At 33.9% G+C, this 16,271-nt stretch overlaps 1 protein-coding gene across 9 annotated transcripts in view; it reads right to left on the bottom strand.

Moving 5' to 3' along the window:
- LOC138703412 (uncharacterized) overlaps positions 1-16,271 on the bottom strand; it is a 250,547-nt gene that overhangs the window by 64,125 nt on the left and 170,151 nt on the right. For all 9 annotated transcript variants that reach the window (XM_069831241.1, XM_069831245.1, XM_069831244.1 and 6 more), the window contains one exon: positions 14,706-14,738. In XM_069831241.1, the coding sequence (XP_069687342.1) occupies positions 14,706-14,738 (33 nt within the window). The remainder of the gene's footprint in view (positions 1-14,705; positions 14,739-16,271) is intronic.

Here is a 16,271-nt window from a genome sequence, read left to right as displayed (position 1 = left end):
CATGTTTGAATCTCATAAGTACCACCAATAAGGCATCATTCATGAGACAACTAGGCCAGGAGATAATGGGGTAGGGTGGCCAGTTCTTTTCTCCCTCCAATGCATACTTCGCCGATTAGCTACATATTCTACTAATTAGACTTCATATGCATACAAACAGTTGTTCTTCCTCTGACACATATCGTCAAGTGAGATGTACTGCCTGATAATATATATGCATATCAGTCAGAATATCAATAAAAGGTATTTTAATACTATTTTTTTTACGCTCGAGTTGAATTTTTTTTTTTTCCGTTTTTATACTTTTAGTGCATTAAATATTTTTAATTATTTTTTAGTAAATTAAAAGGAAAATTGTATAGTAAGTTTTGTTTCTGAAGGTCTGACAAGTATGTAGAAAAAATTTGGCCATAATAGCAGCAATTTTTGAAAACCTAAATTTACACAATTTAAAATTACAAATTAAAAGTACAAAATTTCAGAGATCTACCTAGAATAATTTAGAAAACTGAAATTTCACATCAGTCTAACTTTAATAGGGTTTCTAGTTTCTACGGTTTCTGCATTTTCCAATCGAGCCAAACAATACAATCTTGTCTCAAGAATGAATTCAGAACTTCACAAATATATTATGTCATTCTTGCAAATAGCAAATAGGATAAAATTCAGAAATGCTTGATTTGAAAGGGAGAAAACGGTAAAAATTTGACACTGATCCTAATTGGTACGTGATTTTCATTTGTTTTATGTGGAAATATCATTGCTGAAACAACTTAAATTCTAGATTAGTTTTATAAAAATATTTTGAGGCCCAATTTTTGAAAAAATAAATATCAAAATACAGTCATTCTTTAATCTCACAATGTATGCTCGCTTAGGTAGCGGATCGTTCCTTTTTATATTTATAGTCACTTCTTTCCTTTTTCCTTATTTCTTTCACCTTGTCACAGAGAAAACAAATGTACGCTTTTTTCAGTTCGCTGTGAACAGTTCTGAACACAGCAGCATTGCATTTTTTCGCACTTAAATTACATTCTTTCCCTATGCAACTGTATACTGCATAGCGCGCTGGACTAACAATGGCGGATTTGTCGGCATTTGCCGGCTCAAACGATTGCGGTACTCTGGATATCCACGGACTCTGTTGTTCCTAGTACTCACAGCGCTCCAAGCGTCTAGCAACTATCGCGAGATTTGCAAAAAAATCATCCCAAGCTTCGCAACTGTATATACTAAACTGTGGGACGTAGTGTGTCACCACATTTTCGGTAATCGCGATCGGGCCTGATCGCGAAAAGTGATAATCGCGATTACTACTGTAGTCTGTCACCAGTATAACTGGTTTCGTGGTGTCAATATTGTCAGTATGAATTCTGGACTTTCTCATGGCCCTCGACCTATACTGTTGCCTTTTTTACCCAAATGTTTGCATAAATTACTTTGACTAAAGAGTTTTAACATAAATAAATTTTGTAAAAACACTGGAGGAGAGGGATTCGATTCGATGCTGTGGAGCGAACTTCGGCGTAGGCTATATACAGTAATACATGGTGGTACTGTTATTTTGGAACTGTTATTTGGAACCTAGTATTTTCGTGGAACTGGAACAGTTGGAACTGTTACGAGAAAATAACAACTTTTCCCATCTCTAATAAGTACACGTACGCTCACAAATTGTGAGCAAATAATGGAAAATGATCATTATTGTTAAACTATTATCAGGGTTCTTTCAGTTGTACAACAATGGACGTTATTCTAGAAGCCACTTCACGTAGGTGTGAAACTTCATTGAAATATTATAATAAAGAGTTGTTTACGAGTAGTTTAGTCAACTGTCCGAAGACAAGTCTGAACCTCACAAATGATAGCAACAAGACACTATTTATCAAGAAACTAGGCCAGGAGATAATGGGGTAGGGTGGCCAGTTCCTTTCCCCCTCCATTGCATACATTGGCGACTAGATACATATTACACTAATCAGACTTCAGATGCATACAAACAATTGTTCTTCCTCTGACACAATCGTCAAGTGAGATGTACTGCCTGATAATAGATGTACAGTAGTGGCAAAAAAAAAACGGACCGACGGAATAATCAAAGTCCCCGAAATGAGCTACTGCACATGCCACGCCTGCATTCACAAATAGCAAGTAATCTATTGAAATTGTTGTAATTGCGACTGCTGACGTAGCCCATTTCGAAAGCCATTAGAAAATAAGCTGGTAAAATTCATGTTCTGGGAGTAATAAGTTAATTAAGTAGTAAAATATCGCTGCAATCCAAAAGTATTGGGAATAAATTTGAATAAGGAACAAAAAAAAGTTTCCTTCCCAGGCAGGATTCGAACCACGAAAGTCTTAGTTGCCAGTCTATCGTACTGTCGCTGTGAACAAGGCTCTGAAATCAGCTACAAGGGTTGGTCCGGTTTTTTTTGCCACTACTGTACATATCGGACAGAACTTCAATCAGAAGTAATTAAAGAGTTTTATTATTTAAATTTATAGCATGTATTTACATTAAACATACGACTAATTTTTCTCCAGTGTTCACTGCTGTTCGAAATTGAGTATTCTGTTTCTATATTTCCTCTTTTATTAGATTGTAAATAAATTCAAATTCTTCTTCATTCAATCTAAAGTTGATATGAAAACACTGTTCCAGTTGTTTAAACAAAGTGTGAAATTCACCAAATTCCTCCGGTTTCAAGTTTATGTCATGCGCCCACTTCCAGCACTTTTTTCCTGAATGATAATAGCGGAAGCCGCATTTTCGATGACTTCTTCAAACCCTGAAGAACTGCTGGAACTACTAATCCATTCACATTCCATCTCCGCTACAGAAAATCTACTGAATGAAAGAGCTACTGAACAGATTGTAAGTGTGAAGTGACGTGGCGTGGCGATATGTGCACACAACGCGACACAGCACGTGGCTTCCAACTTATATGATCTCACAGGAGAACACATGCCGTGGCAATAGTGTGATTCCAACATAAGTGTACTGGTAGAAGTTGAGAAATGAGTACCGGTAGTGTAAGTAGTGGGCTAATGACGAGAGAATAGTAGTAAGTATTAGGGAGTGGAAAAAGGTCATAGTAATTAGAGAAGAAAAAACCAAAACTGTTATAGTGTAAAGAATGACTCGATAGGCGAAAGAAAAATAGGTGGACACGAGCTAGAATAGCAAAACACAGTATAAGGAAGACATGTGAGATAAGGAAATGCAAGCAACAAAATAACGAAATTAGTAAACAGTGGACAAATGTTAGAGATGTAATAACTAACCTGTTTTACAGTGGTGAAGCAAGCATTGTGACTATTACACTTTTACTACGACATACTACTTTTGACCAATAAAACGGTACGAAGGGACGTCTTTCAACCAATCATGGCTGCTTATTGCACAATTTTATCGCGTCCCTAGCATTTGTTTAATTTTATCGCTTGCCTGGCATTTGTTTGTTTTTATCACTACCCTAACATTTGTTCCCTTGTTTGCCAACATTTCAAACTGCACTGGTCTGGACTTAATATATATATATATATATATATATATATATATATATATATATATATATATATATATATATAATTAGAAACCACTCCAGTCGAGGCACAGCAGTTTCGAATATGACTCGCATTGGCATTCAAGAATAGGAATTAATAAAGATCACTGGTCATAGCTATGCATCTTCCCTGAAACCCTATTTACAAATAAATGAGAGCACCATTCGGAAATCCTGAATAAGTTGAGGAATAAACCATGTAGAGTTGTCAAAAGAAAAAGTGGCCGCTCTCCTGAAACAAAGTTCCCTTCGGGTATCTTCGCTACAATTCAGGCGATGTTACATGTTGTTGGACCACGTTGCCTGATATCTACAGTTGTAATTGAAGTATTCTGTGTGTTATTCGATAGCGTAATGGTAGCGTTCCGGCCTCTTATTCGTGAGGTCCTGCGTTCGACTACAACCACGTGCTTTCTATGTTCTTTATTTTCTGTTTTTGAGAGAGACAAACTATACATAATGCCTCCTTTCTTTTTTACGATTATTTTAGTAATTAACATCAGGTTCATTAATATATTATGCCATGACTTTATCATTATGATATTGTGGCTGCAAATGGAAAGAAAAAAGATTTTATTCTCAATAAAAATATCTTTCGTGGCATATACAAAACAAATTTACTGGCGTCGGCCTTAAAACATTGAAACAATTAAGCGTTCAAAAAACAAAACAAAAAGCCACAATTCAATATTTAGTCTATCTTCCTCTTATCTCGATCATCTTGCACTCGAGTGGGCATTGAATCGACTAGTCTTTGCAAATAGCGACTGTTCGTAGACACGATGTTCCAGGCATTCTGAACATACATACATAAGTGTCCTGCCCATGGGCAGGTCTTTCATTGCAAACCCAGCAATCTCCAATCTTTCCTATTTTCTGCCTTCCTCTTAGTCTCCGCATATGATCCACATATCCTAATGTCGTCTATTATTCTTTTCGACCAGAGACCCAACCAATTCCTTTTTCTCTTTCTAATCAGTTTCAGCATCATTCTTTCTTCACTCACTTTTTCAAACACAATTTTATTTCTTATTTTGTCTGTCCACTTCACACGCACCGTTCTTCTCCACATCCACATTTCAAATGCTTCAATTCGTTTCTCTTCATTTCGTCGTAATGTCCATGTTCCTTCCCCATACAATGCCACACTCCACACAAAGCATTTCACTAGTCTCTTCGTTAGTTCTTTTTCCAGAGGTCCGCAGAAGATCCTTCTTCTTCTATTAAAAGCTTCCTTTGTTTATGTTTGCAGTTTTTCTTGGGAAGGATAGGCCTAAATGCGGTAACATCCCGTTGCTATCCGCACACCACTATCTCTTTCGCATCTTATTAGATTCCAGGGGGCCCAAGCGTGTAGATGAGGAGAGTGGATTTGTCTAATTGGGCCCTCCGGACTTCACCGAAAGTCACGGCAAGGGTTAAATATTAGTTCTATCAGGATGTTTGACCCGATCAGAGACCGGGAAATCCCAATTAGGCTTTGCCCCCCGTATCCTGGACTAGCTTCTACGAATCATCAGAAAAACTTAGAGTGTGATTGGGCCAAATTTTCCGAAAATGTTTCAACACTTTTGCCCTCGTACCTCAGCGGACGAACGTCGGAATTTAGATGTCAACGTCTCAGGTTCAATTCCTCGTTACTCCTTTTCATTTTATAGTGGTTCAAGATAGTATAATGTAATAATACAAAAAGAAAAACTAATACCAGTATTATGCAACTGGATTTTTTCAAAACTAATATTAAATTTATGTTATTTATATAGCTAAAGAACGATTACAATATAAATAACTTGAATATTATTTATACAGTCTCACTAAAGAACGATAACAGAATATAAATGATAAATATCGGTTTGTTTAATTAATATAAAATATATAATACGTATTTAATTATCTACATAAAATAACCAATTTTACAAAGAAAAATGGCTATTTGTGTTATAATAATTACTTACATAAAATACAGATTATTTATATTGCGAAAGAACAATAACAATATAAATAACTTGAATATTATTTTATAATGCTAATGAAGGAAAACAATATAAATGATAACTTGAATATTATTTATATCGCTAAAGTACGATAACAGACTATAAAAAAACCTGAATATTATTCTAATCGGAATTTCACAGATTTATTACAGATGAATTTAAGAAATTGTAGAAGAATAGTAATTAGTAACAGTGTCCTATTTATTCTTCTTGGAGCCAAATTTGTAACTTTTAAAGTGTGGTTACTATGTTGAAGTGTATGTGTTGTAACGGATGCTTGATTTGTTATGTATGTGAGTCAGTTATGGGATGCTTGATGTCGTCGCAATGTCGTAATTATAGTTTGATTGTGTTTGTATGACTATTGTGTATTAATTTATAATGTATGGTACGGAAAGCTGCATATTTGTGTTATAGAAGTGTTACGTATGTGTGTTGTTAATGTTTTTGTATGTTTCAAATTGATACCTGATATTTGTTTTGCAATCGCAATGCCTAATTTACGGATTGTTTATGTTTTGTTTACATCGCGTAAGCTAATTTAGTTTTCTTTTCCATTTCTCTTTATGCTTATCTTTTTTGTGTATAAAACTATAGCCCTAACATACATATGTAAAATAGGGCTAACCCCCATTGGAGATACAATAATAATAATAATGATAATAATAATAATAATTATTATTATAATTATTATTATAATTATTATTATTATTATTATTATTATTATTCATATCGTTATAAAACAATAACAGAATACAAATGATGACTTGAATTTTATTCATATCTCTAAAGAACGATAACAAAATATAAATAACGTGATATCCATAAAGAACGATAACTGAATATAAATGATAATTTGAATATCATTTACGTCGCTAAAGAACGATTAAAAAATAAAATGAAAACTTGAAGAAGGTGAACTTTGAAAATATTCGCTGTTCACGAGTGCGGCCACTTTTTTTTTTTTTTTGACAACTATTCATCAACGAGTTCCACTTCTTTTACGTACACGTTCAATATAACATCAACTGAACCACCAACCACTAAAACATTCAAATTTAAAATTATTCATGTTTATTTTTTATTTCATCGTCCTAGAATAAAACTTTTCTTTTTTATTTCATCATCTCTAATTAAAAGTTTTCTAACACTTGTTTATATTATTTAGGTTATGTTATAGTTTCTGCTACATGATATTATGGATAGTCACGTATCAGAGATTTTTTAATATTAAGATTTATTGGAAATCATCTATTAAGTGATGTTGATTAGGGATCCGGATAATTGAAGTGGATTGCAACTGTTTTAATAAAAATCAAAATGAATTAACAAAGCCTTCTTGACTAGTAACCGTCCACAGAGTTCAATGAAGATTCCATAGTTGGCACAACTGATAACAAGACAACAGCTAATCATAACAAACTAATGCCATTTAGCGTAATATTTGTAATGTTGGATGGTACAATAATACATTTGAAGATAGTTGTATTTTTGTAAGTCAATTAATATTTTATTGTATTGGAGTACTCGTTACTTCTAATCTTTATATACTTCCTTCTAATCGTGTAATAGTCAATTAAATCCCACTCGAGTTTTGATTTCCTCTAGAGAAATCTGTTGATAAAATTAGTAGTAAGCATAGTGAGAACGAGGTCAGCAAACTGGTAACACAATAAAAAAAGGAATAGGTAAAGTAACAATTTTGAAAATGTTGAATTAAGTCATTAGGTTTTAACGAAGATGAGAATAAAAGTAACTAGTTGGGGATTTAAAATAACAGGTTTTAGAAAATAGTGAAGAGAATAAGAAACCTGTTAAAGTGCAAAGTAATTACTTGTTATAATTATTATAGGCAAGTTGAACTAAAAGAAACAAAGAGTAACGGCATTGAGTTCGTAGAATCATAAAATATATATATTTAAGTTAACACGTGATAATGAAAAATAGGAAAAAATATTGCTTGGCAGAGAGATAAGAGATTATAATTAGTAGCTGAGGGAGGATCGATAAAGAGAGAGAGAGAAATAGCAAGATAATGATTGATCTAAAGCAGTGATTATATATATATATATATATATATATATATATATATATATATGAAGAGTGCAGGATGGAAGGGTAAATGTGACGTTTGTTCAGCGAGAGGGAATTGAATTGTTAGTATGAAATAAGGTATGAAGAGTGTTCCGCAAGAATGTATGTATGTAATGAAAGTAATTGTGGCAACTCATGCAAAGTTGTGAGGTCCACAATACACAAATGTAAGTGTTGATATAAAATATATCAATATGTCACTATTAAGTGAGAAGTTAGAGATGGTGCACTTAGAAAGAAAGACGAAAAGGATTATAGGATACCTCGAGAAAAAATGGTTTTCATCATCTGCTTTGTCCAATACATATTTTTTCGACACCAAGTCGTGAACACACAGTATTGGTCCTCAGATATAAACGCTGCCCGCACTACACGAGTCCATTTAAATACCGTTCTCCTTTTACCTGTGTGAAAAGTTTTGAATTGTATGTAGTGAAAAAATCACTTTTAAATAATTTCGCCACACGTTCGCACATATAAGAACATTGTTTAACTATTGGCTGTAGATCTAAGACTGGACGGAAAGTGCGCTGGTTCGAGCCCTCATTAATTTTCGGTCAGTATATTGGGCCAATATGCACCCAGGATTGTCATGAATTTGGGGAGATACTATAGGTAATCAAATTCGGTTCCGTGAGCCAGCTATAACGGCTGCAGAGATCGTCTTACCTAAACGGTACGTCCGTTCTGGTTGGATGATCGTTCACCTCTGCTGAGGCATGTGGACATGAGGCAGCAGGCTTCTTCATTGATGGGTTGTAACGTCTCGGTTTTATTAGTTTATTTTATTAACCGCTTGAGAGCGTGTTTTTATGTGTTAGAAGATTGAAGATCTGTTTTATCGGATCAAAATACTAAAATATTTGCCTAAACATTAGAAATAGTTATTGAAAATGTGACTGAAAATATTCGCTGCAAGTCACAGGACGCCAGCCTTGCATATATGGTGAAAAATGAAGGTGGCAATCAATCACACGGTCATCAATTTCAGTTACAGTTCCACTGAGTTGACACTTTGTTTTTAAACTGCACCTTCCTGGCCGTTTCGCAAATTTGTGCACATATCTAGTTCGCTTATTGTGTTAGACAAAAAACCTAAATTTGAGATTATGAAAATCAAAATATATGTGAACAGTACACCTACGATAAATCTTGCAGTATATCAATGTCCATTTTATTTACATTTTATCTTTAACTTGCTGAACAGTTTTCAGTTTTTTATTATGAAAATAAGTATTTCAATTGTGTTTTGTTTTCAGTATTCCTAATGTAACAAATAGGTCTGAGTTTGTAATAAGCGTATAATTGCAAAGTGCCACAAATTGAAATTATTGATTATTAAATGCTACTGGTTCTGGCAAAAGAAACGTTAGTTTAACGAACCTCTCCTTATTTTTCACCAATTGTATCCCCATATCAATAGATTTTCTATACCGGTATTCGATGTTTTAGTTCACAAATGAATCGTACCAATACAATATTAATGATCAGAAATGTTGCCGCAATCACGTCTAATTTGGACAGCTTGCCAAATAGGGGTGACAGGGGATATTTGATACACAGGTATTGTACGTTCGCCCTTAGAAAAACCAGGGGTGTGAGGGCTGAGTAAAGAAGGCTACACAAGTTACTGGTGTTTCTTCGTTCCGCGCAGAGGTAAACACGACATAGTTGCCAGAAGTGTAACGAATTGGAGTGTGCGTAATTTGCATTATGTGTTTAGTTTTCTTAGTGTACATTAAAATTAGTGAGATATGTGGCGACCATGGGAGTCTGTTGAAGAGAGTGCACAACATAGTGATGACGACAATAATTGTAATGTTCGTATTTCTCCTGTTGGAAGAGGCCATTCATTAGACAGACAAGCCGCACATATTATAAAAAAGTATACCTACATATTTTTAGTAAAGAAGGCAAATGTCATTCACCAATTGCTAAAACTGTTTCAAGATCACTAGTGAAGAAAATAATTTCTATCAATATAACCGAGTGTAACACTCCTAAAAAGAAATCTCAGATTGCATTACAAACAATTACGAAATTCAAGAAATTTGATGATTTCGGATGTGATTATAATACGACGCACCATTTATGAATGTTATAACAACCACATATCCCCGACATTGCACATCAGTTTAACTGTAGTGCAAGAAAAACTACAAAACACGGATTGCGCATTGCTGTATTTGTAAACAAAATATATATATTATATGACTCGATTGTTGCTATTCTGAAATTTGTGAAATTCGCAAATTTATTATATTAATGTATAAAAGAATGAAAATATTATTTTTAGTAGGTTATTTTACGACACTCTATCAGCATCTTAGGTTATTCAGGGTCTGATTCAGATTAAGGTAATAATGACGGTGAAATGTGTTCGGGGTCCAGCACCGAAAGTTACCCAGCATTTGCTCATATTGGGTTATGGGAAAATCCCGGAAAAAATCTCAACCAGATAACATGCTCCGACCGGGAATCGAATTCGGTCCATCTAGTTTTTTTCGGCCAACCGCACTAATCGATACTCCACAGGTGTGGACTGAAAATTTTAATAGGCCTGTGTGACTCAAATAAATATACATTTTTTCATATTTAGAAATTGGGTCTAAAAGACCCAACCCGTGCAGGACTTACGTAACTCTTAATGATCCCTTCACTGATGTATTAATAATTCTCCCTTAATAGTAGTAATACGAATAATAACACTAATAATAATAATAATAATAATAATAATAATAATAATAATAATAACTAACAAAAATGACAAATATTATTAGTGAAAATAAACATAGATCGTAAGTCCGACCTTTAAAGTGACGTACTGTAGTAGATGTTGCAACGCTGCTTCCTTAGTCGCGTGTCGAGTTGTATAAAAACAACCTCTGCTTCGGTAGCTTACTTACTTATTCCACACCTTCCCCTGGTTTTTCTCCGAGCCAACGTACAATATATATGATATATGACATTACTGTTTTGTGATTAATATGTTCTAATAAACACTTCCTACTGATCGTCTATTGTCATTTGTAGGAAGTGTGGGGTTGAAGAATTTGATCTAGAGCTAGAATTACAATCCTGACCAATCGAAGTAAATATTACGTAAAATATTGCTCATCATTTTTCAATAATATAGATAAGATTTATGATAATCATTTCGGGGATTACATTCCGCATACATTTAAGTAATTATTTCCGTCAGCCATGACACCTTGATTGTCCTAATTCCTTTTCGTGTAAGAGTGTAATGTTAATGTGTTTCATGGGGATGCATGATACAAGGGAACAGAGGATATGTGATACGTATATCAGTCTTCCTCGTGTGGAAACTTCATTTGCATTCATTACCCCTCCTACAAGCAGACGAAGACTATGGTTGTCGGAAGAAAAATAAGGAAGGTAAACGTGCAAATATTAATGAGGCAGTAGAGCAAATGGTCAGCTTAAAATATTTTGGGTGCACTATAGGCAGAAACATGATCTGCTGCCAGGAAGTCAAAAGGAGGATATCAATGGCAAAGGAAGGTTTCAATAGAAAAAGGAGTTTCTTTCACGGACCTCTGGGAAAAGAAATAAGAGACTAGTGAAATGCTGTGTGTGGGGTCTAACATTATATGGCGCAGAGACATGGATATTACCACGATGTGAAAAGAAGTGACTAGAAGCATTTGAAATGAGGATATGGAGAAGAATGGAACGTGTGAAATGTACAGACAAGATAAGAAATGAAGCTGTGTTGGAAAAAGTGAATTAGGAAAGAATGATCCTGAAAGTAATTAGGAAGAGAAAAATGAATTAGTTGGATTACTGACTGAAATTTCCTAAAAAGTATGACACAAGTTCAGATAAGTTGAATGAGGTCGAAACGAGTGATGATGACTTTGTGGAAGAAACTGAAGAATCGTTTAAAGATTAGATGGAAGTAGGTGATTGGGTCGTAGTTTCATGCAAAGGTAAAAAAGGATTAATAGATATGTTGGATGCATTTTAGAATCAGGACCTATGAAGAATGGACTACGAAATTCTCACCACATAAAACAGGCAGAAAATTTAAATGACCAGAAAAAAAAAATATTTCTGTGATTGGCAGTTCTCAAATTGCTACTACACAATACTTTCACAACCTATATTTATAGATAAAAATGAACATTTAATTTGTTTTTACTTTAATGAAAGTTTTGAAAGACTGTATGTGACCACAATATACATTATCTATGTGTGTCAACCATCCCTAGTCTCCCCTATCACTTAATCAAGTAACTCGGCGTCGAAATGCAGTCCAAGCTGGTCCTTATCTTAATACTATAGATCTACGTACATATTTCTTCTTCATTATTATTATTATTATTATTATTATTATTATTATTATTATTATTTTGATAGGAGATTGTTAGTATATATCCTATAGGCCTACTGTAACCACAAAATTTACTTAGAGAAACACCGTTCGAATATACTTTTGGTTTACTTATAAATTCTGAAAGAATTAATTGCTATTTAAAAATAATCCACATATTTGAATTAAAGAGAATTTGAATGTGTAAAGGCTATGGTTGATGCAAAAACTCGAAAGCGAACAATAATGACGTCACAGAATTTATGCTCCTTCGGGATAGATTGGCTATTATGTTAATGGCTATTGTAACATAATTTTCATAGACAGGAATACTGAATTATCAGAACATATTCAAAATAACTTTAAAGTTATTAGACTTCAGATATGCATAACATAAAAACAGAATTACATTTACAGGGAGATATTACATTAATTTTGTTTCCTGCTGAATCAAGTGTCTTTCATGCCCCTTGAACAACTGCTGCAATATAGGTAAAGTAGATTGTACCACTATTAAGTTACAGTTATCTAGGGAGGAAAAAACGACGGAGTAGTGTTGATAATTGCATCATAGGCAGTGTAGAATTAATGGTACATGAGACCAACTTCCTAAGTACTCTGTAGATCAACACTATAGGGCCGCTTACCCAAATACTTTGTAAATCGTTTTCTCAGTCCTTTATTCATTTAACCAAAAAATTACTCGGCTAAATATTTCCACAACCGCTTGCTCATTCATTAGAAAGAACTTAAAAGTTATTAGACTTCAGTTATGTATAAAAATAAAACGTTAACAAATGTCAGAGGGAAGTGAAGTAGAGAGAGGAGTACGTCAAGGATGCCCTTTATCACCTTTCCTTTTCAACATCTACTTGGAGGATTTAGTAACTATTTTCAGAACATAAGAGGAGTGATAGTAGGAGGAGGAAGAAGAATAAGAACAGGAATAAAGTCCATAAGATTTGCTGATGATATGGCGTTGTTAGGAGAAGAGATGATACTAAGGGATATGCTACTGCAGCTAAATGACACTATCAACAGTATGGGGTGAAGATAATACAAGTAGACTAATGCGAAAACCATGGTTTTCGGAAGAAAATTAAAGAAAGTAACATTGCGAATTCGAAATGAGGTAGTAGAGCAACTGGAGAGCTACAAGTATTTGTGGTGTACTTTAAGCAGTAAAATGAATTGCTGCCAGGAAGATAAAGGAGGATAGCAATGGCCAAGGAATCTTTTAATAGAAAAAGGAGCATTTTCTGCGGACCTCTTGAAAAACAACTAAAGGAAAGAAGTGTGAAATGCTTAATTCAATTCAATTCAATTCAATTCAATTTATTTGGCCATTAGATATACAGTTTTAGGCTTCGTCAGAATGCATTGAAAAAACATATAAATACATTTAAAAAAACACTAGTAACAGAAACAGTAAAATTTATGTAATACAATGAAAACATGAAATAATATGAAATTTTTAAATTGAAGAAAACTAACTAAATTGCAATTAAACTTATTTATTAAAATACACTTTCGTACAAATTTTTGTTGAAAAACTCAGCAACAGAATAAAAAGGATTATGTAATAACCAATTGTAAAATCTAGTTTTGAAACTATTGATTGGTAATTTATAATATTGACTTGGGAGCTTATTATATACTTTCATCCCCATAATTAAAAAGTTTGTGTTGCTCTTGTGTAATCTACAATATGGAATATTAATTTGTACACTATTTCTAATTTCATGATCATGTTTATTGGCCACTATTGAGTAATTGTCGATATTTTGTCGAGTGTAAAGTACTGGATCATATATATATATATATATATATATATATATATATATATATATATATATATACAAATTTATGATTGTTAAAATCCGTGATTGTCGAGAAAAGTGGCCGACAATGTTCCAGATAGTTTGATTTACATAGAATTCTAAATGGCCTTCTTTTGTAAAATCAAGACGCTTCCAATTTTGGTTCCATTCCCCAGAAAATTAGGGCGTATCGAATTATCGACTGAAAGAAAGAAAAGTAGGCACATCTTAGTGTGGAGTGTGACATTGTATGAGGCAAAACATGGCCATTACGACAAAGTGCAGAGACGCGAATAGAAGCATTTGAATAAGAAATGAAGCTGTATTGAAAGAGTGGGTGAAGAACGAATAATGTTGAAACTATTCAGGAAGAGGAAATGGAATTGGTTGGACCACTGGTTGAGAAGAAACTGTCTACTGAAGGATACACTCCAAGGAATGATGAACGTAAAGGGGTATCCGATGATAGACATTAAGATATATGGATCATATGAGGAGACAAAGAGGAAGGCAGAAAATAGAAAAAATTGGAGGAAGCTGGGTTTGCAGTGAAAGACCTGCCCCTGGGCAGAATGCTGAATGAATTATGATTATATTTAGAGGAAAATATTGAGGTTTTTACTTTAACTGCGTTGGCTGCTGACTTCTGAAATATTTATCGTTTAAAATTTTTCATATGGGAAATGTATGGTCGAGAAAAAATCTCAGAATGAATAGCAGAGCCGGAGAATTTATCCTACTTCAAGACAGAATGGCTGCTATGTTAATAATTTTCATATACAGGAATACTAAATTATCAGAAAAAATTCAAATGACTTAAAGTTTTAAGACGAGATATATGCACAAAAATAAAATGACTTCTATTTAGAGATAAATATTGAGGTTGTCACTTTACCTGCAAGCCAGTCCGTCACTCCTCCTTGATCACCTGCAATAAAAAGGCGATTGTACCATTAAGTTACAACTATTCAAAGAGGAAGAAACGATGAAAAAGTCTTTGTTTCTGCATCATAGTGCACAAATTATTGGTGCATAGAGACTAAGTGTGAGTAACTTACTAGGTGTGAGTAAAGGAAACACTACTGGTCCACTTCTCCAAATAATTTGTCAGTCGTTACCCGAATCACTCATTCAAAAAAAAAAAAATAAATAAATACTCGCCCTAATACTCCCCCAACTGCTTCCTCATTCATTCTCTTGCTTACCAAACATGTTACTCTCATATTCGCTTCTTCATTCATTCTTCTGATCATCCAATATCTTACTCCGCCAGAAATTCTCACAGTCACTTCTCCATTCATTCTCTTGATCACTCAGTATATTACATGACTACACATTCTCTCAGTCGCTACCCCATTCATTCAATATCACAAAATGTGATACTCGGATACATATTCTGTCAGTCGGTTCCTCATTGATTCTCTTGATCAACCAATATGTTACTGAGTTACATATTCTTACAGTCTCTTCATCGTTAAATAGTTTGCTCTCCCATTATATTCTCTTAGCCAGTTCCTCTTTCATTCACACACTCACCCAAAATCTTATTCCGCTAAATATACTTACAGAAGATTACTCAATCTTTCTCTCGCTCAACCAATATCTTACACGCCTAGTTATTCTCCCAGTCGGTTCCTCATTAATTCATCCGTTCGTTCGTTCATATCTTAGTCACCCATTCACCTCAATCACAGACTCAATCACTGAAAGTTTTAATAAACCAGAATATACATATTTTCATAGTCGCTAACTTCATTCGTTCGCCTGCCCAATACCTCACTCAGATAAATATCCTCCAATCATTTTTCATCCATCCACTCATTCACTCACTATATCATGGGGTTAAATATTATCTTAGTCTCTTCCGGTTTATCCATTCGTCAAGTCGTTCACACCACTCATTCAGTCACGCAATCCTTCATTCATTTATTGATTTACTCAGCAATATCTCGAGCAACCAATATCTTACTCGGTAAAATATTCTTACAAGCACTTTCTTATTCATTCTTTTGCCCACCGAATATCTTATTTGGCCGAATATTCCATCAGTCGCTGCCTCATTCATTCTACTGCTCATCTAATATCTTAGTTAAGAAAAATAATTTCACATTTATTTCTCGATTCATCCGCTTGCTCAACCAATATCTTATTCGGCTAAATAGTTTCACATTTATTTCTCAATTCATCATCTTGCCCATCGAATATGTTACTCGGCTAAACATTTTCACATTTTTTTCTTGACTGATTCCCTTGTCCATCCAATATCTTACTCTGCTAAATATTTTCACATCTATTTCTTGATTCATTCTCTTGTCCATCCAATATCTTACTCTGCTAAATATTTTCACATTTATTTCTTGATTCATTCCATTGTCCATCCAATATTTTACTCTGCTAAATATTTTCACATTTATTTCCTGATTCATTCTCTTGTCCATCCAATATCTTCCTCTGCTAAATA

The sequence above is a fragment of the Periplaneta americana genome, chromosome 7, assembly GCF_040183065.1.
Source record: "Periplaneta americana isolate PAMFEO1 chromosome 7, P.americana_PAMFEO1_priV1, whole genome shotgun sequence".
Classification (NCBI taxonomy): Eukaryota; Metazoa; Arthropoda; class Insecta; order Blattodea; family Blattidae; genus Periplaneta; species Periplaneta americana.
Note: the sequence above shows the minus strand (reverse complement) of the source record. Positions and strands in the feature narration are given on the sequence as shown.